The following is a 22,671-nucleotide window of genomic DNA, read 5'->3' as shown; positions in this document are numbered from 1 at the left end:
CTAATTTTTAATCTTGCCCTACAGGTTAGGTTTCTACCAAGCTCAAATAGCTGCATTAAGGTGGTTGTATCAACCCACAGTTAAATCCAAGACATGCAACAGATGAGTAAGTAATTTTTAAAGCATGCTTGGACTTCTTTTATTAACGTGGTTTGTTTCAATTTAAGGGTAGAGGCCCTGGAGTGTGGCTTACCTTTGACATTCAAAGAGGCTTCTTTCCTGAGAAAAAGTCTAAACCTTGTGACTTCTTGTGTTGTACAGTTTGCTACACAGTGGGCTTATTTCTGCCTTCTCCCTTACGTTGATAAGAAACATAGTTGATACTGGCTTGACACTGGCCAGGTCCAGTAACATTTGGAAGCAGACTGATGTGTATCAGCTTTTGCTCGTTGACCTGGTTTTCCTTTCATATGCGGTTCACATCTTAATGGTGGCAGTGAGGAGAAGGGTGCCTTCAGGGTACTGCAGGTAATCGACCCCTGGTGCTGGCTCCTCACACACAGACAAAGCTATCTGATCTTCCCTTTATGGGTTACGACTTCCCACTCCCTGCAGGGAGCACCCATTGACCTAGGTCTTTTTGAGGGATGGTAAACAAAGATGAAGCGCATGTGGTTGCAGCCTCTCTACTTTCTCAGCTTGCAATCTTGGAGAAGCCTTGTACTGGTAGGAAGCGCAGATTCATGCTAGGATCGGTCCTGCAGGACGTGTAAGGCAGGGATGTGGGAGAGGTGGTGGTATATAAAGACTTGTCTGAAATGCGGGGCTGGAGAGGTCAGAGGAGGTCTTAGAAACTAGCACACTCAGATGAGCTTTTGCTCAGAGACAGGACAGAGTGGCAATTAGACCCTAGGGTTGCTATGATCGTCTCCTGCCCACCTTCTTCCTTCTGGAGATGGTGACCAGCCAGACTGGCCAGGGCTAGCAAGAGGTTGCTGAAGAGATCCAGTGATGTGGTGGGCTGTGGATGGGCTGATGTCTATGTGTGGGGAGGTGTGGACACCAAAAGCAGCAACCTGGGCAGACTGTAAGAAGTACATTGCAGTAACTGCAACGTAGACTTATCCCACTTATACGTCCCAGTAAACTGGGAATGATGTCAACCTCTTCTCTGAGCAGGAAGACATCCCAGGCTTGCAGGTAGGTTTGAATCAGATTTCTGGCTCCCCTTGCACCTCCATGGTATAGATTTAATGATTAGCTCTTGATGGCTGGGGCTGAGTACATTAGAAGCTGCCATGTTCCCTGACAGCATGTATGAAAACTGCAGTCTTCACCACAAGAGAAAGGATGGTCTCACTTCCAGACTGAAGTGAGTAAATGAGCGTGGGGAAGGGGAAGGGAAAGAAAGCAAATGCAGATACATAGGCTAGATGTCCATTTATATGCTTGTACTGTACGAATCTGTGTGGTGCAGTATGCAGATTCATCCTTATGCTAAGCAACGCTGTTTATTCACCTGTGTGTGAGGTTCATTTGCTACCACTGTCTTCCCGAAAAATTGGAAAAAACCGTGAACACAGAAGGTGCGCTTTTCCTGCAGGGCCGCTGAGTGTCACCATCGCTCTGTGGCTTGCTCTGCAAGATGCCGTTTCTCCAGCAAAACAGCTTTGCTAAAACGGGTTAGAATGGAAGGGAAAAAAAAAGAAAAAAAAAGTCATTGGAATGAAAATGGACTACTTCTTGCTGAGAAACCTAGAGCTGGGAAGATCTGCACCTAAAATGCGAACAAGCGATGCTACATATGGAATGAATCCTGGGTTGTATTTAGGGATAACGCTTGACAGGTTTCCAGACAGACCCTGCAAACCACTCTTAACAAATTGTAGCATGAGCCTCAGTGACAACAATTCTGGGATGAAAGAAGTGCTTCATCAGGAGACACAAAAAAAGGCTGGGATCCCACCATTTGGTGAGCAGAATGAACAGAATTTGGTGAGCAGATGAGGGATTTGAATTTGCAAAAATAACGAAGGCAGTGGATAAAGTGAATGGAAAACTGTTCTTCAGAAAATCTTTCCATGGCAGGCTGGGGGCACGTGATAAAAATAGTTGATAATCAATTTAAAACAAACAAAATGTACTTAACACTGTAAGAAGGTACTGCTACAGGAGTTATGGGAGCCAATAATATCAGCAGGATAAAAAAGCTCATAGAAAACTAATGGAAAACCAGTCTATACCAAAGGGAATAGGTTGTGATGTATCCTCCAACATCCCTACTACCACGCTCGGATGTGGGAGTAGAAGAAGGGGGAATGGACTGTAGATATTGGCCAGGTGCACCTGCTCTCTTTGAAGAGTATTAAGGGCAGCTGAACCTGGTGGACTGAAAGATCTGGAGGCTTCCTTCCTTCCTGGGCCAATGGAGACGAGTGGGAGCTTGTTACTTCCGTTTCACATCCCACCAGTAGTAGCAGGGGGATGTGCTAGGTATGATGGTCTCATCCTACTTGCTGGCTAGAAAGGCCTAAGTTTGTTATTGGATCACACACACACATGCACACAACAGAGAACACAATCATACAGGAAATAATTCCGATAATTTATTAGGAATATAGTACAGACTGTGGTGATCAGGTGTAAAACTTGCCCAAACATACTGATTGCATTTGACCAGCTTCATTTACCCCTCTCTTCTCTTCATTCTCCCACACTTATCTCTGACCCACCTTGATCCCTCCATTTCCCTGCTGTGATTCTTACCCCAAACATACCAGTATAGTCTTGTAAATCTTCAAATTCTCCTCATCAATTCCGACATCCCTCTCCCCAGGCATACCCCAGTAAAGTCCTAAAGCCTCCTTATTGCAGTCGTTCCCCTTCGTTTGCATAGATGCCAGAGAGAGTTTCCTCCCTAGAATCGACTTCAGTGGGTTTTGCAACAGGGACAAGGGCTGTCCTTGTCCCTGTTGCAAGGGACAAGGGACAAGTCGTTCATCCAGTCGTTCAGGGGCTTAGGAGAGGTAGATTCACAGGGATTACGTTGGCTGGGTTCCCCGCCTTGCCATTGTTCCTCTGATCACTATCTGACCGTTTACGTTTATTTGAATCGCCTTAAATATCTCCTATAGCTTTTTTCTTTTTTTTAAAAGAGAATCATCCAAACACTTTTCCATTTGCATCAAAAAAGAACCCCCAGCATTTAGAGGAGGTGTGTTTGGTAACAGCCCAAACACTCTCCTGTACAGTGTGTTTTGCTGCTTTTCAGGCAGCAGCAAATATTCTGTGATTCTAAGTCAATGGAATGGGATCTCCTGTGAACCGATAGTCCATCGCTTTAATTACCAAGCCAGATGCAATGTTCTTGCAACACGAAGCTCAAACATGTCATTTGCAGGAGAATTTATGATGCTCACAGCCTCAATGGTGCTTGAGCTTCGGCACCTTTTATAGGTAGATGGAGTGTGATAAATTTCTGACTTTTTTTTTGGCTTCTTCCCACCCTTCCTTGGTGCATGAGCCATCATATGTAAAGGAAACTCACCAGCTCTATCAAAATGAGACACTGGTCTGACCCGATGGGGCATTTCTCATTTTCTTAGAAACAGTCACGCTGACTACAACACTTATTGTTACAAATGAGTAAGTTTACCATATTTGACCACTCTTAGCCAAAGTCAGGCAACTAGCAGAACTGATGTTCTTTAAGAGTAATCAAGGCAAGCAAGGCCCAAGTGCCTGTACAGTGAAACTTCTCTTCCAAAAGGTGCCAGCAAGCTCTGGCACTTGGGTTTCTTCACACTGTTCATGCAGGTTTCCACTGTGCACCTCTCCACGCGCTCTACGTGAGCACGACAGAAAACCTCCCAGCCGCCGTTATTACCGCTGTGTCCTTTTTGTTCACCAAGGCTTGTTCCAGGTACTAAGACAAACACCTTACAACCTACATAAAACTACCAATGCTTATCAAGGTTTGCCAGTGTCCAGAAGGACCGATCGCCCGGCAAGAGCACCCGCTGTGAGTGGCAAGGTACGCCCTGGGGCCACAACACAGCCAGCCTCCGATGCTCATCAGCCCCTTGGTGCCGCCCCTCCCCTTCACCTGCAGGCCCGGCAGGAGGCCGCGACCCAGGTACCGAGCTCCCCCTCCCCGGCGAGGCCAGGCAGGTGAGCGGAGCGGGCCGCGGAGAGGCCCGGGCCCCAGCCCCGGCGTTCCCGCACCCGCGTCGCGCCAGGCCCCGGCTGCCGTCACCAGGGCAACGGCAAGCGGTGCGCGGGGGAGGGGGGAGTCACGTGCCCGGAAGCGTCGCGAGGAAGGAAGTGACGGAGCGGCGGGGAGCCCCAAAGGCCCAGATTTAAAAAAAAAAAAAAAAAGAAAAAGAGAAAAAAGAGAAAAAAGAGAAAAAAAACCCGGGGAGGGGGGCGGGAGGGGGGGGGAGGAGCGGCACCGGCCAGGGCGCGGCGTGGGCTCCGCCTCTGCCGCCCCGCCCCTCGCGGCTGCGCCGGGCCCCCCCCCGGGCTGCCCTGCCCTGCCCTGCCCTGCCCTGCCAGGCCTCGGCCGGGCCCGCCGGGAGCCGCCGCGAGGTAACGCCCCCGGCCCCGCCCTCCCCCGACAACGGGGCCCCCGGGCACCGCCCCGCCCCGCCCCGCCCCGCCCGGCCCGGGCCCGGCCTGGCTGCCCGCACGCGGGGGGCGTGTCAGGCGGCAGCGGCGGCGGCCCGGGGGCTCCGGTAACGCCGGCAGCGCGGGTCCCTCGGGCGGGCGATCCCGGCGGGGCGGGGGGTGGCGGGCGGCGGCGGCGGCGGAGCGCGGCAGCGCCGCGGCGGCTGCAGGTGAGGCCGGGCCCGGGGCGCGGGCGGCCGCGGCGTGGGAGAGTTCCCCGGGGCGGGCTGGAAGTTGACAGCGGCGGCGGAGCAGCCATTGTCTGCCCGGCCCGGCCCCGGGAGCAGCAGCCGGGAACAACTGCCCCCTTCGCAGCCCCGCTCCCGCCTCCTGGGCAGCCGCCGCTCCCCCCGCCGGTGGTCGGGTGTTAAACACGCGCCTTTCTTTAGCTCCCCGCGGCGGGCATCCTGCGGCGGGTCCCCGCCTCCCGCCGCGGCGGGGCTGCCTGCACGGTACATTCGTCTGGCGGGCGGGCAGGGCGCACACGGGCGCCCGCACTCTCTCTGTCGGCTTAACTTTGCTGCCGGAGTTACCGGCGGCCCGGGGGGCTGCCGTCGCGTTGCCCACACCCTCCGCCCGGCCTCCCCGCTCCCGGGCGGCTGCGGCGCCGGCGGCCGGGCGAGGCGGGCGGCGGAGCGGTCCCGCGGTGCGGGTAGCAGGTGGTGGGAGGGTGCTGGGCTCTCGGGAGCCGGGCCGGCTGCTGCTCCCAGAGCATCCCGCAGCAGAGTTAACGTGTCCCGGCAGCTTCACGCCTCTGCTTGCGTGGCTTGGAGACCCCCTGGTAGAAAATTACAGTAAGAGAGAGGGGAGTGTGCTGCTGGCCCCGTTGCTAATTTTTCTCCCCAAAACCTGTGTTCAAACCTGTGCAAATTGTTGCTCCCTAACTTACCCCCTCGAGGACGAAGTGACAAAACCAGTTGTAAGGTTAGAAAATGTTCTGCAGGCAGCAGTGCAGGAGCAATGGATGGAGTGAGCAAGTAAAACTTTTCTACCTTCTACCTAGTGTTCAGTGACTAGAGTAGCTGTTTGGCCTGACTCCGGTACTCTTGCAGTTGAGAAAGGTCAGGAACTTGCAGATGGGCCACCTGTGGTGTTCTTGGTGTGTGGTGAGGTCAGCGGCATGGGTTAGACTCTGGACTGGCCAATATTCTCATGCTCGTACTGCTCTAGGAGCTAGTTTTCTCCCTTCTCCTTCCCTTCCTTTCTGCTGAGCTGTCATTCCTACCATGGTGTTAATAGGCTTTTGTATCTTTCTGTGTCTGCCTTTTTGGGGTGCAGTTCTGTTAGGCTTAATTCAATTTAACTGTTGTTCAAAGGTTAATTTCCAGTAAGGGCCACGTTGTTACCTCGTTGGTTTTTTTTTCGCTAAGGATCTACTGATTACATTTGCAAGTGAGTTGGTTAACTCAATCTTTTGGAAAACCCATCCTTTAATAATTTTTAGTAGGCTATCCATCTCATGGAGCAGCTAGCTGAGTCAAGTGATCTGATATCCCAGCGATCACTAGATTTGTGTAAGAGTAGGGTGCTGGAAGATGCTCTTGGAGGAGGGGAGAGGGTGCAATCCATGTCATTTTGTGTGGGAATAGCCTGTGTTTGGATCAGATTACACTAACATGGAGCTGCATCCTTAGATGAACTTGCTTGGGGAGATACTGTGCCTTGTCACTTTTCACTTTTGTGTTTGGAAAGGGTTTTTTGCTGGGTAACTCAGTTTGCTGTGAGTGACTTAAAATTCTTACCGCCCTCCTGCAAAGGGAGAGTATACCTCTCTATCCATGCCCCAAAAAGGGCTTTTGCCTGCACGGAGACCAAATTTTTTTGATGCCTCTCGTCCCAGAGGTGTTTCAGTAGGATTCCATTTGTGCTAGGACCCAGTTTTAAGAAGATTCCAACAAAAATGCTGGAAATCTTAAGAATGAGTGCTGCTGTTAACTGAGGAAACAGATTAGTGGAGCAGAGCACCAAGTCAGAAGCCAGGTTTCTCCTGGTGCAACTGTTGAGGGTAAGGGTATGTGCTACAGCTAAGCTGAACGTTAGTTACCTTCTTTTCTCTCTTGCTGGCACTTGGCAGTATCACAAGTGAACTAATTCAACTCACTGATCTGGCAGAAAATGACATTTAGGGTAGCTTTTCTGCTAAGTCAACAAGTTGATCTAAGTGAGCACCAGAAGCAAGGTAAATGCTGGGAGGAACCTGCACGGCGGGGCTGAGAGAAATTGTCTCCTAATGGTAGCTGAGCTAATAGGCAATGTGGTGTAATAATGTGTGTAACTTCACTCTGACTTGCATGTCAACCGCACTCTAAGTACTTCATTTATCTACAACAGTTTCTTTCTTTTAAGAAGTCTGTATTCTCTTCCTTCACGATTTATTTATTTTCAGGCTTCATTTACTTTTTGTGTTGCTGCAGCCTGGGAAGATCTTTCAGGTAATTGTCTTCTCCAGAGCTTCTGTGGTCTGGATAGGCATATTGAGCATACGATTCTAGCTGTAATAGAGTTGTGCCTGAAGAAAATAGTGGCCAGTTAGAAGGGGGTGTGTCTCGGTTAAGGAGGAGATGGCTGCAGGGTGGGATTACTTATGGCCACTGCTGAAGCAGCGCAGGAAGCCAGTCTTGGATTAGCAGGGAGATGCGTTGGCAGGACTTGAGGGCGGAGGTGAAGGTGCGTGGGGAAGACAGGACTGGAGCAGCAGCTATCTGCTCATCAATTCTGTGTCAGTTATAGAATTTTCCAGATTTTGAGGAGCAGGTTTGGAGCAGCAGTTCCCTGATTTAGCCAGCCATTGTCTGCAGTGTTAATGCTGTTGCCCTACTTTAAAATCATCTGCTGCCCGTAACACTATTCCAGAACTTTAAAAGTTGTCTCGTCGAGACTTGTTGCACCTCCTTTTCTGCTGCGCTGGTCTGTTTGTTTGCGCATCTGGAAAATTTGTGTTTGGTGAAGGATGTGAAGCTTGAAATCTCTGGATTTGAAAGGTTTAGATACCGAGGCTGTGTTGGTGCTGTGGGATCCTGGAAGCCTAGGGGTCTCATTTAGAGGTGTCTCAGGTAGGTTGCAGGGCAGCCAGCTGTTGTTTTGGAAATAAACAAGCTGTCAGTGATATTGAGACTCTCAGATTATTTTTTTTTTTTAATCTTACATGGAATGATATCCTTCTAAAGATTGAATTTTTTTTCAGTGGAATTCCATTGAATAATCACTTTTGTGCTTTCCCTTTTCTGCCTCTAATCCCTCCTACCGCTACTCCCTGTACAGCCCATGTTTCTTGCTGCAGGAAACTCCTCATCATCCTGATGTGTTACTCTTCTGCTTACAACTCTCTTCAGTCTTGCTTCTTTTTCTCAGGGCTGATGAAAGCCTTCTCCAGTCCTTTCTCTGTCCTGCAGTTCACTGCAACTCATCTTTCTTCTGCTGGAAGATCTCTCTGGCTCTGCATAACCTCTTCAGCAGGTTTTCTGACACAAGTGTTGCCAGTGAATCCTTCATCCACTCTATTTCTAATTCTGCTCCTCCTGAAAGCAACGCGCCACCACAGATACCAGCTTCCAGGCTAATAGTCAAGCTATGATCTGTCAGGCACAAGAAGTAGCTGGAAGTCCTTGTGATCAAAGAAAGAAACAGTTGAAGGCTAGGGGGCTAAAGTGGGAGAAGGAGGGTCCGATTTGGTATATCTGCAGTAGGGCAGTGGAGCTGTAGGATAATTATACCTCTTGTGGGACTGGAAGAAGAGGGGATCGAAAGCTGCCAAAGTGCAGAGGGAGACTGGAAGCACAGTGCAATTCGCCTCAGTTCACTAGCCTTGAGAGAAAGGTGATCAGGTCTGTAACCAAAGGATTGCCTGAATGAGCTACAGCTGCACCTTTACTCTGCTGCCTTTTTAAGAATTCGGGATGCTGTAGCTTCCAACTCTAGCGTGGCAATAAAAATATGAGAACGTTTGTGTTAGTCTTCTGACTGTGGTAATAAAAGATTTAAACTGTGACTGGAATTTATGGTTGATTTCAGAACCCCAGCATCCCCAGTCCCGTTGCTGTAGCAAAGCTGTGCAAGGAGCCTCGTACTGGGGTATTTCAGTAAAAAAGCTGTGTAATGCAGTGAAATGTGGTTTGATTCTTTCTCCAGCCTGACTTAGTTTCCAGTTCTCTCGATGTAGATCTGGAGTCCGTCTCAGCCTGATCTCCTGGGATCCTGTCACCATGGAGACCGAAAGTGAGCAGAACTCCAGCTCCACCAGCGGGAGCTCCAGTTCTGGAGGAAGCACGCGTCCTCAGATATCACAGATGTCTCTCTATGAGCGACAGGCAGTACAGGTGAGATGCGGTTTTATTTTGAGATGGGATGTACATCAGTGGAAGATGGTTGTGAGTCCTTTCCTGTTGTTCTGAGTTGTGTGTCAAGGTGGGAGCGTGCCCGAAGGACTGCCATGTGTTCAGATTTAGAAATTATTGTGCTAGGCCTGATCTTTGTTTCCTGTAGCCTGATACTGTGCTTCATGTTTTATAGGTCATTCCTCTAGTGTCCAGCCTCTTAGATTTAATCCGTGGTGTGATCCAATAGATTCATTTCAGCCTGCTTTTCTAGAGCAAGTAATTCAGTTTATCATTCCAGTTCCTCTCTATATGCATATACTCCATATACATACTATACTGGAATACTTGTCTGCCCGCTTGAGCATGCACGTCCCCAAATTCCTGGAGTTTATTAAAGTCTTGCAAGCGTGCTTCCTGCTGTTCTGGAATACACCTGTGATTCGGTCTTTTACCAAATTTGCAGCTGTACTACGTATTTTGATGTGCCGATCCAGCGACTTTGCTTTTTTCATGGAGCCTAGGGATGGTCTCATGGCTGTTATTTATTTCTTCACGGCTCTCTCTAATCACATTTCAAGGGCACACTATTTTTGACAATTGGGTTTTCCTCTTTCTCTAGGCCCTGCAGGCTCTCCAGAGACAGCCCAATGCAGCCCAGTACTTTCATCAGTTTATGCTCCAGCAGCAACTTAACAGTGCCCAGCTTCACAGCCTGGCTGCTGTCCAGCAGGTGAGTTGCCAAGGGGCAGAAGGAGAGGAACTGGATCGTTCTCCGGGGAAGATCCAGAGATTCTCTCTTTATACGGTGACTTGTGCACCAAGGTCCTCCTGACCCATGATTAGACAACGAGTCCCTAAACACGTTGTTTAAAGGTAATACAAACAGCTCATAAACGGGAAGCTTGATACAAAGATTCATTTGGTTTTCAAGGGACAGAGCAGGGGAAGATAAAATTCGGCATCCCCGTAAGGAAACTTGCACTTTAGAGGCCTATGACTAGCCCCTGCACCTTCTTTAAATAAAAGATGGATGGTTAAATCAGCAGTGGATGCAGCAGTGTTTAAAAACTCTTAAAGTGAACCATGGATTGTTATTTCCCTGAGAATAAACATGGTCTCGTGTGTGTGGAATTTCAGGCAGTATCCTCCGAATTTTATGTCTTGAAACTTAGTAGTCTGTGTTTTCTTTACCAGTTACTAGCCAGAGAGATCTGGGATAGATCTTGTCCAGGCAGGAGGGTGTTTCTTTAATTGAGACATGTTTATACAAATCAAGATATATTATGAGGTATAATTGTTGAGTGATTTTTTTTTTTTTTTTTTACTTTTTTTTTTTTAGCAACTTTCCTCACTTGCAAGACTTTATCATCAGTTGAAGATGAATTATATGTAATGTGAATACAGTTCTGTCTGTAACAGTATCTCCAGCAGTAGCTGCGCTCCTTGGCTGTTAGTCCAGGATTTAGTTGTTCTCCAAATCCCTACCTGCAGTTTTATAGCATGGAGGGAATAGAATCCTCTCACCAGTTTTGCACAAATCTTAGTTATAAAACTAACTAAGCTCATGAGAAGATCCCATTCTCATGGGATCATAAAGGGGAGGGGGGGAATCTAACAACATTCCACCACGAACCATATGTGCTGTAATCTCAAATTTGTTACTTGGAGTGCTATTATTGCATTGTTACTAAACTGCCTAACTCACACAGCAAATTGCTAATATTGTGGGGGACCTCTGGGTGTTAACAGAATGGATTGCAGCATCAGGATGAGCGTTGCAGTGTGTAGCATGACAAGCTGGGAGAACAGTAGGGTATGTACCCCTGGGTGGAAGGACTGGAGGTCACGCACTGTAAGGGTCTGTCGCCCACTGATGTGGGTACTATATAGGACTGAACTGGTTGAAGAAGAGGAGGTACCTTGCTGAGTTGCTGCCCTACCTGATTTGTAGGGCATGGCAGGGATTTGTAGTGGTTAGATTGTGCTCCTGTTGTCAGGAATGGGAGAAAATGATGACAGGACTAGGTGTTCTGACAAAGCCAAATATTTGGACTGCACTGAAAAGTTTGTTCCAGGTACCCATTTCTCTATCAATCTCTCTTGCAGGCTACAATTGCAGCCAGTAGACAGGCCAGCTCCCCCAACACCAGCACGCCCCAACAGACCACCACCACCCAGGCCTCTGTAAGTAACTGCTCCCTCATGCACATATCAAAGCCTCCCTCCCATCCCCTGCCTTGTTCTGTCTCCTCTTTTGTCTTTTAGGAAGGCAGGCAGCCAGGGAAACGCAGCTTCTAAGAATGCCGGGAATCCACAAGATGCAGACAACTTTGAGGGTTTGGGGTGCTATCATTATGGATGGGGGTTGAGGAGACCAGAGAAGGTTTCTGATGGGGAGAGGCCTCTTAGCTGAAAAGACAGGCGTTAATATCTCTGAGGCTTTGGGGATACATTGTCAGGGATTAGAAAAGAATCTGGACTTCTAAGAGGGAGAAGGAATCACAAGCAGCTTGAAAGGGAATGTTCTTTTTCTCTTGGGCAGAGTAATTAGTTTGTTGAATGAGAGGAAGTCTGGTTTTGTAGTGCGTATTGAGGAACTGGGATTTGTTCAAAAAGTAGGTAGAGTTGGTAGAGTAGAGAGAACTTCGTAGTTTGTTTTTTTTTTTTTTTTTCCTTTACTTGAGAGGCTGGAAAAAATGATGTATTTCTGTTGGATCTCTTATTGCAGTTGCATGCTAACAGTGATACTCGGGCTCAGCATACAAATGAGGTTAGCACCCTGAGCTTTGGCTACGTTAGATTGTGTAGCCCCTTAAGACAGGAATTTTTTTCTTTGTGGTCCCCTGTGGGATACAGGAAAAAACTGTAAAATGTCTGTTCTGGCTGTACCCCAGTAAGCGAATTTGTACTTCTTTGCCTCCATCTCTTCATATATGATTTGTGGCTTTTCTCTACTTTAAGATCAACCTAGCCACCACATCAGCTGCTCAGCTGATCAGTCGGTCACAGAGCGTGAGTTCCCCCAGCGCCACAACCCTGACGCAGTCTGTACTCCTTGGGAATACCACCTCACCACCTCTCAACCAGTCACAGGCCCAGATGTATCTCCGGGTAAGAGATGCATATGCAAAATGTGTCCTGACCATGGACCCCACTTCAGCGTTTCACTGCTTGGGATTACCAACACCTTTGGACTAACTCTAGTTTTAGGGATGATGAATATTGTATCCATGATATTTTAAATTCAGATGGGGAAGCTCTTGTCCCTGAAATCACAAGTTTGATTCTGGGCTCAGCTTTTGAGGGTAGATGAGCTTTGTATTGTGTGTCTCAGGTGAGATCATCAAGAACCATGTTTTTCTCTGCTCTGCATAGATGTTAAAGATCCCATGGCACTTCTCACTAGAGTGTAAATGTGAAAGATATATCCTAGACTTCAATATAGCTCACAGAAAAAAAAGCCACTCTTCTGGTTCAATGCTGGGACAGATACATGGTTACTTCGTCTCTTCTACCACTGCTGAGCTCAGGAATATAAGTCTCAAAACATAGATCACCATGAACAAATATCTCATCCTTTTAATTGGTTTGAAGTACTGTAAATAGAAAACATTAGGCTTGACTATAGTCAGTTTGGTTACCTACTTGAAAAATATTTTCTGCAACTCAGTTGACTTTAGATACAGATTTGTTATCCCCTTCTTTTCAAGTAACCCTGGTCTTGGGTGTATGTATTTTATCACTGTTTCTCAACCAGTCCCAGATATACATCTGAAAATTAAATGATACCCCAGTCTTTTAGCCAGCCTTGGTCAGTCTGTGGGATTGGCCCAGGCCCATGTTTGATAGAAGAGTGCTTATCTCCATAAGGAAACTGTTCCCAGTTTCCTGCTCCTGAGGGTTACGTTCAGTGTTACAGTGCAGAGAGGGTTGGGGGTTTTGCAATGTGTGACATTGCAGCCCGGCGTTGCTTTGTAATCTGTTTGCTTGTGGTTCGCTGTCTTTCTTTCTCTCTTTCCCTCCGTTCCTTTCATTCCACTTCATCTGACCCTCCCTCAACAGCCACAGCTGGGGAACCTGTTGCAGGTAAACCGGACCTTGGGCCGCAATGTGCCTCTTGCCTCCCAACTCATCCTGATGCCCAACGGGGCTGTGGCCGCTGTCCAGCAGGAGGTACCACCCACTCAGTCTCCTGGGGTCCTTGCAGACACAGACCAGGTCAGTGACACCCCCTCCCCCTGCTCTCCATCACCCCGCACTCTGGTCTTTGTCTCCAGCTGTCCTGTGTAGTAGATTAGCTCTATTTTACCTGCAGCCTGTGTCCCTGTGCAGGCAGGAGATTCTGTTCTCTCTTACCACCATTTTTTTTTTTTCATGTTTGCTTTTTGCCTCCAGAGATGGGATTCATTTCCTCTTAAAATTTCTGAGGTGAGCCACAGGCTGGATCAGTCCCATCTGTGTGAAAAGAATTGTTGAGTTCTATGTCCAGTTTTCAGTCACTCTACAGTGAAGAGTCTTTGCCAGTGGTAGTATTCCTGCACGTGGTTTGTTGTTGTAAAGATGCCAAAGACCAAACAGGCCATGAGGTCTTAGCTCTTGCATTAATCTGTAAGTAATTCTCTAGGTCAGGGAGCTGCCATGGCATCCCAGTCATTCTTGGGATTTCCAGTTACTTCATATTTTTCTTGTCTGGAACACCTTCTTTGAAGGAAAGTCAGCCATGATCAAACTTGAAGATAACACTGCATTTGGAGGGGGAGTAAACACAGAGGATGGCAGCACCAAAATGCAGAGGAACTGCTGAAATCAGAAGGGCGGCAGGCCATGAGTAAATCTGTGGGCCTACTGGGTGGAAAGCCCAGCACAGAGGGAGGAGGCAGGTGGCACAAAAAGCCAAAAAGGAATTACTGGTGTTTAAAAAGCATCTCTCAGCACTTTTAGAGACGTGCTAAACTGGATCCTCCCAATACAAGTGCATGGCAGGCAAGTCTGAAGGCTGTCCCGTGCCTCAGAGAATGGCGGTGTCCTCACAGTCAGAAAGTGCCACGAGATCTTTAACTTCCATCAGAGATGGGGCAGGAGGGAGTTCAGGGTAATGTGTCTCCTGGGGAGGGCCACACGTGAGCTTAGCCCTGCAGTGTTAGCCACCTCCTCATGTGAGGCTTGAAGCATCAACTTAGCCTGTATCCCAGTAGAGCGCTTATGAGTTCTTATGCGCTTATGCGCTTATGAGCGCTGGGTGCTTATGAGTTCTCTGCCAAAATTCCAGCAAGTGATGTACGTAAAGCAAACAGACTCTGTTTTGTATGTGTGTTTCTAGGTGCAGAACTTGGCTGTGAGGAGCCAGCAGACCTCAGCCACGAATGTCCCCCTCCAAGGTTCTGCTCAGAAGGCAGCTCTACCGGGAAGCTCCCAGGCTTCGGGCTTACCACAGGCCACCAGCACGGGCCAGACCTTGGTGGTGGCTCAGGCCTCCTCCGGCAGCGCAGGCCAGTCCCTCAACTTAAGCCAGGGGGCAGCAGGCAGCAATGGTGTCTCTGGGGGTGTGGTGGCAAGTGGTGGGAGCCAGACCTCAACGGGATTGAGCCAGACCTCCTCAGCAGGCGCCACTGGCAGTTGCCAAAGGAAAGGCACAGGGGTGGTTCAGCCATTGCCAGTAGCAGCTGCCCAGGCCGTGACTGTCAGCCAGGGAAGCCAGACGGAGACAGAGAATGCAGCCACGAAAAAGGGCGAAACGGACAGCAGTGGACAACAAACGGTGGGCATGAACCTGACCAGGACTGCTACACCAGCACCCAGCCAGACGTTGATCAGCTCAGGTAAATGCAGACCTCCCTGTTCCTTCTCTTGGAGCTCACTGGGCATTTGCAAGAGAGTGGCATTTGAAGAGAGTCGTGAGAGATTTTCCAACACGCCTCCCAGCCTTTGTGCTCCTGGAGACTGGTCTCTCTAGGGCTTATTCCTCTCTATTAGCAAGAGAAGTTGATTTAGTCCCCTATGTCCTCTGCCAGTAAGCTGTCAGTCATTTTGGAGCTTAATGGCTCAAACCACTACAGTGGCTGCCTGCCTTTTTTTTGTTGTTGTTGTTTCCAGCTGCACTGTAGCTAACTTTTGTGGTCTGCTCTTTTCCCACTCCATGTTTGTATAGCCACATATACACAGATCCAGCCACACTCGCTGATCCAGCAGCAGCAGCAGATCCACCTGCAGAAGCAAGTGGTGATCCAGCAGCAGATCGCCATTCATCACCAGCAGCAGTTCCAGCACCGCCAGTCCCAGCTCCTCCACACAGCCACCCATCTCCAGCTGGCCCAACAGCAGCAACAGCAGCAAGCACCCTCTCTGACCCAACCGCAGCAGCAAGCTCAGCCTCCGCAGCAGCAGGCTCCACCTCAAAACCAGCAGCAGGCTCAGACCCTTGTGGTGCAACCTATGTTGCAGTCCCAGCCACAGCCTGTGCAGCTCCAGCAGGACAGTCCTTGCCAGTCAGCCACCAAGTCGCCTGTTCCAATTCAGTCAAAATCTCTGGTTACCCCTATCAAACCACCTCAGCTTGGGCCAGCCAAAATGTCAGCAACACAGCAGCCTCCACCACACATCCCAGTGCAGGTGGTGGGTACTCGGCAGCAGGGCTCAGGCCAAGCCCAAGCACTGGGTTTGGCTCAGATTGCTGCAGCAGTGCCGACATCCCGGGGAATGCCAGCCGTTGTCCAGCCTGTTTCCCAAGCCCATGCTGCTTCCCCGTCACCGTCTTCAGCTCCTGCATCCTCACAGGAAGCTCCTTCTCTCACCACAGGGGTGAATTTGGCACAAGTTCAAGGCACAGCCCATATGGTGAAGAGCCCAGCCTCCTCTCCAGTTGTGGCTCAGATGCCAGCAGCATTCTACATGCAGTCTGTCCAGTTGCCAGTAAGTGATACCATTGAGAAGGAGAATAACATATGGATTCTCTTTGTTCATTCCTAGGACACCAATCGCAGTCCAGGCCCAGGTCAGTGGGATGGGATGGGTAAGAGGTATTGGCAAAGGGATGTGGAGACTTTTTCCTCTTGAAAACACTAATTCCAATCCAGCCCTTGGGGTTACTGATTACAAGCATTTTTCTTCCACATTATCATTCAAAGTCTTGCAGGAACTAAATAGATGAGACTGAGACCATGCCTGAAATGAGGTATCTGTCATACTAAATATCATATTTAACAATGATGTGGTGCGTTGACCTTGGCTGGCTGCCAGGTGACCACGAAGATGCTCTATCACTCCCCCTTCTCAATGGAACAGGGGGAGAAAATACAACAAAAAGCTTGTGGGTTGAGATAAGGACAGGGAGATCACTTACCAATTACTGTCACAGACAAAACAAACTCAATTTAGGGGAATTAATTTATTGCCAATTAATCAGAATAGGATAATGAGAAATAAGAACAAATCTATAAAACACCTCTCCCCTTTCTTCATGGGCTCAGCTTCACTCCTGACTCTTCTTCCTCCTCCCCCTGAGCAGTGCAAGGGAGTGGGGAATGGGGGTTTCGGTCAGTTCATCACACGTTTACTCTGCCACTCCTTCCTCCTCATGCTTGTCCCCTGCTGCAGCGTAGGGTCCCTCCCACAGGAGACAGTCCTCCACAAACTTCTCCAACGTGGGTCCTTCCCACAGGCTGCAGTTCTTCATGAACTGCTCCAGCATGGGTCCTTTCCATAGGGTGCAATCCTTCAGGAACAGACTGCTCCAGCATGGGTCCCCCATGGGGTCACAAGTCCTGCCAGATGTGGGGTCCTCTTCACGGGCCACACATTCTGGCACGAGCCTGCTCCAGCATGGGCTCTCCACGGGCTGCAGCTTCCTTCAGGGCACATCCACCTGCTCTGGCATGGAGTCCTCCATGAGCTGCAGGGGGGCAACCTGCATCACCATGGTCTTCACCATGGGCTGCAGGGGAATGTCTGCTCCAGTGCCTGAAGCACCTCCTCCCCTTCCTTCACTGACCTCAGTGTCTGCAGGGCGGTTTCTCACTCCTTTCTCCCAGCTGTTTTATGCAGTATTTTTTACCCTTTCTGAAATATGTTATCACAGAGGTGGTACCGCCATTGTTGATGGGCTTAGCTTTGGCCAGCGGTGGGTCTGTCTTGGAGCTGTCTGGAACTGTCTCTGTTGGACATGGGGCAGCTTCTGGTGTCTTCTCACAGAAGTCAGCCCTGCAGCCCCCATGCTACCAAAACTCTGCCACATAAACCAAATACAAATCATTTGTTGCTTCTTTTTTGTCTCTCAAGAGAGAGATGAGAACTGACTGGGCCATGAAGACTGAACTCCCCTCTGCTCCTTAGGTGTTGATACCTCTAGGTCTGAGACTCCTTGGCATGTGGTACCAGCCACTGACTCTAGGCCTCAGAGGATCCTCTAGTAACAGGCTATGCAGAGGAAAACAAAGATGGCTCATGTTCCATGGGCCTCTTCCATGCTGCTCTGAATTGTCCACCGAGGGCCTGCCTAAATCCCTGGGATGACAGCACTTTTCCAGCTCAGATATCCAGAGAGACTGTTTCTGAACTCTGGCTGCTTCTTCAGGAAGGAGTCACAGGATTTGTCTCATTTCTAGAGACAATTCTGCTCCCATCCAACATGTTACCCCTCCCGTTTTGACTCTCCATTGACACTGATCTGATCTAGCCAAGAGCCTGTTTGGAAACTGCTGGGTGACTGCCATTCTATTTCTTCCTGGAATAATCCCTTGAGGTTCACACACTGTCTTGGTATTGTATGAATGTCGCAATTCATGTTGATCCATGTAGCTTTGCTCCCTGCTAGGCAAATGTTCCTAAGTAGAGGTTATATACTGTGAAGGAGGTAGAAGCATTTCCAGGAGAAGGAACCAGGCCGGAGATTAGTATGATGGAGCAGGATGCGTCTTTCTTTTGCCTTCATTCTGTCTTGTTCTTTGCATTCTGTCTTGTTCTTTGCTCTGGGGCTCCTCTCTCTGCTTACGTATTCCTCTTTATTCATGCAGGGCAAGTCTCAGACCTTATCAGTTAAGCGCAAAGCAGAGTCAGAGGAGGAGAAGGAGGAATCACCCAGTGTCACTGCAGTTCTGCCTGCCAGGTCCTCTCCTGTGACAGACAGCCCCAAAAACATGGAGGAGAAGAGTGGCCTTGGAGGTGAGGTACAAAGAAGAGCTCTGCTTGTGTGTGCTAATGAGCCAATCTGCATTCCATTTGAAGTAGATGGAGCAAAAGTAACTGACTCTTGTGCTGTTAACTTTCCAGATAAATCTGATCCTGCTGCCATTGCAACCCCAAATACCACCTCAAGTGAAGGAGCATCAGTCACCCCCACTGCTGCTCCCACCCCAAACCTGGCAATGGTGTCACGTCAGATGGGAGACTCCAAACCGCCACAAGCCATCGTCAAGCCCCAGATCCTCACACACATCATTGAGGGCTTTGTCATCCAGGAAGGAGCAGAGCCCTTTCCGGTAGGGATTCTCTGCTGCTGGGGAAGGAGGTGTAACACCCTCTTGGGAGGATGGTGGGCTTCCATCTTTGAACAGGAGTTTTTTTTCCCCATGTTCCAAGTTAGTTTTTTTCAGCCTGGGACACGTACAATGAAGAGAAAGGGAAAGGAAGGAGGTACCATGCATGAAGAAAGGCATTAAGTGGTCGTATTAAAGAGAGTGGATTGGAGGGAGTAAAGCAAGCGTGATGGGAACTGCTTTCAGTAGTCCCCAAAGCAATAATTTATGCAGGAATTATCAGAAGGTTCTTTCTGATTTTTAGTGAAGGAAAGATGCACTGCATTTTAAACAAGCAGCGAGTGAAGTTAAAGCAAATAAGGAGGAAATGCAGTTACATGGAATTGCAGGATATTCAAGGCAGATAGTACTTGGTGATCTTTGAATGAACCGCCAAGCCTGTGAGTCAGGAAATAGCAGTAACTTTGTTCAGCATCTCTCCTTTCCTAGTAGGCAGAGGGATTCTTCAGAGCTGTAATAAGATGTGAGCAGCATATACCTTGCAGAGACTGGTGGACACAGAGAAGCCTTTACTGATGGGCCCAACTCTTTCTCATCCTGTCCAGGTGGGTTGTTCTCAGCTGCTGAAAGAATCTGAGAAACCGCTGCAGGGAGAGGCTCCTTCTGGCCAGAGTGAAAACCTGTCCAGCAATTCCCCAGGAGGGGACAGTGCTTCTGTGGGTGAGTTTCAGCACCGGGAGGCCTAGCTAGTGTTACTGAAAGTTTCTGCTCTCTGGTGCTGTTTTACTAACTTTATGCATTACGACTTACATCCCTTCCTGCTAAATCCCTAGAGACTCATGCTATGGACTTAGGATCGCCTTTTCTTGAGTGCCAGAATACAATACTTTGTTGTTAATGTGATCTAACACACCCTGTGTCAGTAGTAAGCAGGAGAATCTGAAATGTACCTGTCTCCAATGACTCTGGAGGCTGTGAAGGATGTGTGGACACAGCAGAGAGTGCCGTGATGGAGATCTCCCATATAGCCTTGTAGGATATGAGGGATATGCTATTTTTGGCTTGTTCAGTAAAGTGGTACTGACAAGGAGCAATAAACTGCTCTGTTCAATATCCTGTGGTCCTAATTAGTGGAGCTTCTGCCTCTCTTCCCGCAGCTTCTTCCCCAAGCTAACTGCTTAGTAGATTCGGTAGAGAATAGTGCATGGAATCTGTCTGTTCAGAGGAATAGTAGCGGAATGGGAAATCATTGTGTGTGATCTGCTTCAGTTCAAATCATCAATTGGTGTGTATCTCTCTATCTCACTAGAGCTTGATAAGAAAGCAAACTTGCTGAAGTGTGAATACTGCGGAAAGTATGCCCCAGCAACCCAGTTCCGTGGCTCCAAGAGGTTTTGTTCCATGACCTGTGCTAAAAGGTAATAGCAAGACATAATCTTCCTTTGCTCTGACTATACATTCTCTGGAACTGGGCACATGCCCCTTCTCTAGGTAGTGTACAACACTTCAATACATCTGATTCTCCCTCCATGGGATGCACTGGCCACAGAGATTCTTTAGGACTCTATATATTTTGTGAATGCTTCTAGGTCTGGAGAGGTGGATGTGGTGTTGAGCGTAAACAGGATTTCTGACTTGCTCAGAAAAGAAAATGGGAAGGGGGAAGTTCTTGGGCTCCAAAAAACCTCTCTTCAGTAAAAGGTACACTTGACTGACTAAACGAATTGCATACTGGTAGCTGTCTGCCGCATTGGTACTAGACAAAGACACAAGGGAGCACTGGGGAAAAGAAATGAGGAGAAGTTAGTCATTGCTGCCTCCTATTGATAGCAGAGTGCTTGTTATGGGTCTTTTTTCCCTTAGGGGAATGACTTAATTGACCCTTCAGATGTTAGATCAAGACTCTGGTGTCCAAATATTGGTTGTGTCAGAAGTCTGGACTGGTTCCTTCCAAGGGGAAGTCTTAGAAGGAGGAGGAACAGAACTTCATGGTAAAGGAGTTTTATCCCCATCTAGAGTAAGGAGAAGCAGTAGGTTTAGATAATTGCTGTTTCCTAACTTCCTGCTCTGCTTCTACCCATTTGAGGTACAATGTCAGCTGCAGCCATCAGTTTCGGCTACAGAGAAAGAAGATGAAGGAATTCCAGGAAGCTAACTATGCTCGTGTGCGCCGACGGGGACCACGTCGCAGCAGCTCTGAAATCGCTCGAACAAAGATCCAGGGCAAGCGCCACAGGGTAAGGACATAGTCCTGTCTGCCTCTGTCAAGGCAGATCTCAGTGTAACAGTTGTCACTGCTGGATGTACCAGTTTCTCACAGTGGGGACAGTCATACAGGATGTGCCAAGTGCACACTGACACAGTTGTTACACAAGGCACAGGGAACTGTTCTAATCACTCATCAACTGCAAAAAGTGGAGTCACGTTTGTACTTATTCTGTTCACTCCTGCCTGTGTCTCAGGTCTCGGTGCGTAAGACAGCTGATGGCTGTGGTAGGAAATAGTCCTCTTTTCCTGTTTGATTAGCATTCTTCCACATAAATGATGTGAATCAGATTATAGAAAAATAAAATGAGCATCAGCACTGATATGAGGAAGAGGAATGGACTGGGGGAGGATGGGGAGAAGGAAGAGGAAGGGAGGCGAGAGTAAAGTCATCCCTTTTGGCATTAAGGAGCTCTTGTATCAGCTGCCCTTGGACCAACAGCCTGAGCCAGTTGTCCCTGACTGTTGGGACAACTTCTGCCGTTTCCAGTGTCTTGTTTTGCACCTAGTAATTGTGGATTTCTTACAAAACACCTTTTGTTTTATTTCTTTCTTATGGGCTTGTAGGGCCAGGAAGACTCAAGTCGAGGCTCTGATAACTCCAGCTATGATGAAGCTTTGTCCCCTACATCGCCAGGACCCCTGTCAGTAAGGGCCAGTCATGGAGAGAGGGACCTGGCAAACTCCAGTATGGCCCCACCTACCCCAGATCTACATGGCATCAACCCAGTCTTCCTGTCCAGCAATCCCAGTCGTTGGAGTGTGGAAGAAGTGTACGAGTTCATTGCATCACTGCAAGGTGAAGTTGAGATCCTCTCCTGCAGTCCTGTGATCCGGTAGCATGGAGAAATCTGTTGCTCTCTTTCTGGACAGAAAGCAGTGTCAGTGGTAGCTAGTGCTTTTATTGTACTTTTGTACACGTTTCTGAACTCATCATACAGATGAATGACTTGTACTTCTCAGGTGGAGAGTGGAGTAGAGTGGGGAGGAAGGTTGGTTAGATTCCTACTGTGCTTTCTGTACCTGCCAGAGGTCCAAAGAGTAGGAACAAGGGAAATGCCCAGGGCACACCTGTTTCTCAGTGTTATTTTTTTGGTTTCACAGGGTGCCAGGAGATTGCTGAGGAGTTTCGGTCACAGGAAATCGATGGCCAGGCCCTGTTGCTTCTGAAGGAGGAACACCTCATGAGTGCCATGAACATCAAGCTGGGACCGGCTCTCAAGATCTGTGCCAAGATCAATGTCCTCAAGGAGACCTAACAGCTTTGAAGCCAGAGGTCTCACTTTTGCTCTGACCCTAGGGCAGCTGTCAGCTTTGGAGAATCCTGTTGTGGTGGGGAAGAATGGGACAGTCCCCTGTGGTCTTGCATTCAAGAAGAATGAGAAGGAATTTAACTGATTGAAACTGCCATGCGCAAGCCCATGTCTTGGTCTTTTAATGGTGCTACAAGGGGGAGGAAAACTCCCAACTGGAGCCTTGAAACATCTTTCTTTCTTCCTGATTTTGAATATGCCGCTCCTGTATACCACGTAAAGACAGGAAGGGCTCCTCTTTCTGTCCTAGCAGCCTTCTGAAAGGGAACTGCCTTCACTGCTTTTTTGCTACAGCAGGTCTGCTAGATCTTAGTTTTGAATCTTGCTGTGCCAGAACTTGAGGCATAGGAAGAGCCTGCCCCACATGGACATTGGGAGCAGCTCTGCTTGGGGCATTTAGGAAGGGGAGCTAGTAAATTCCAAGTGACAGAGGTGGACAAACAAGAATTTGATCAAAAGGGGCTGCTGCTGTCCCACTCTTAAAATTAAAACAAAAAAACCCAACAAAACCCAAGGCTGTTCATAAATTGGGTTTAATAGCCATTCCAGCATGCATACCAAACTTGAAGGCCCGTGGCAATAGGAGCTGCCTTAGCTTTACTGTCTCCTGTAGAGATGCAGAGTGAAGACAAAGTGTTGCGGCAGCTGTTCACTCCAGATGCTCTTCTTTGAACCAGTCAGAGGAGGATTTATCCTGAGTAC

At 48.6% G+C, this 22,671-nt stretch overlaps 1 protein-coding gene across 2 annotated transcripts; it reads left to right on the top strand.

Moving 5' to 3' along the window:
* The first annotated feature begins 4,671 nt into the window (after positions 1-4,671).
* Positions 4,672-22,668, top strand: PHC1 (polyhomeotic homolog 1). Of its 2 annotated transcripts, XM_063356572.1 has the most exons (15): positions 4,672-4,775; positions 8,765-8,921; positions 9,541-9,651; positions 11,028-11,105; positions 11,883-12,032; positions 12,984-13,139; positions 14,242-14,740; positions 15,070-15,830; positions 17,930-18,077; positions 18,186-18,394; positions 18,997-19,111; positions 19,701-19,809; positions 20,478-20,628; positions 21,224-21,455; positions 21,761-22,668. In XM_063356572.1, exons 2-15 carry the CDS (start codon positions 8,808-8,810, stop codon positions 21,913-21,915), a joined length of 2,988 nt encoding a protein of 995 aa, XP_063212642.1. In that variant the 5' UTR covers positions 4,672-4,775; positions 8,765-8,807; the 3' UTR covers positions 21,916-22,668. The 2 variants fall into 2 exon arrangements, with proteins under 2 accessions (XP_063212642.1, XP_063212650.1); XM_063356580.1 differs by lacking the exons at positions 4,672-4,775; positions 12,984-13,139 and having other exon boundaries at positions 6,785-8,921.
* The last annotated feature ends 3 nt before the right edge of the window (positions 22,669-22,671 follow it).

The sequence above is a fragment of the Chroicocephalus ridibundus genome, chromosome 1, assembly GCF_963924245.1.
Source record: "Chroicocephalus ridibundus chromosome 1, bChrRid1.1, whole genome shotgun sequence".
NCBI classification, from domain to species: domain Eukaryota; kingdom Metazoa; phylum Chordata; class Aves; order Charadriiformes; family Laridae; genus Chroicocephalus; species Chroicocephalus ridibundus.
This window is presented reverse-complemented; position numbering and strand designations above follow the sequence as displayed.

What these genes read in the sequence shown, in the direction of transcription:
- PHC1 (XM_063356572.1), top strand. Translation starts at nt 8,808, where the DNA reads ATGGAGACCGAAAGTGAGCAGAACTCCAGCTCCACCAGCGGGAGCTCC. An exon ending in AGGCCCAGATGTATCTCCGG is followed by an intron (nt 12,033 to 12,983) that starts GTAAGAGATGCA and finishes CTCCCTCAACAG; the next exon opens with CCACAGCTGGGGAACCTGTT. An exon ending in CCAGACGTTGATCAGCTCAG is followed by an intron (nt 14,741 to 15,069) that starts GTAAATGCAGAC and finishes ATGTTTGTATAG; the next exon opens with CCACATATACACAGATCCAG.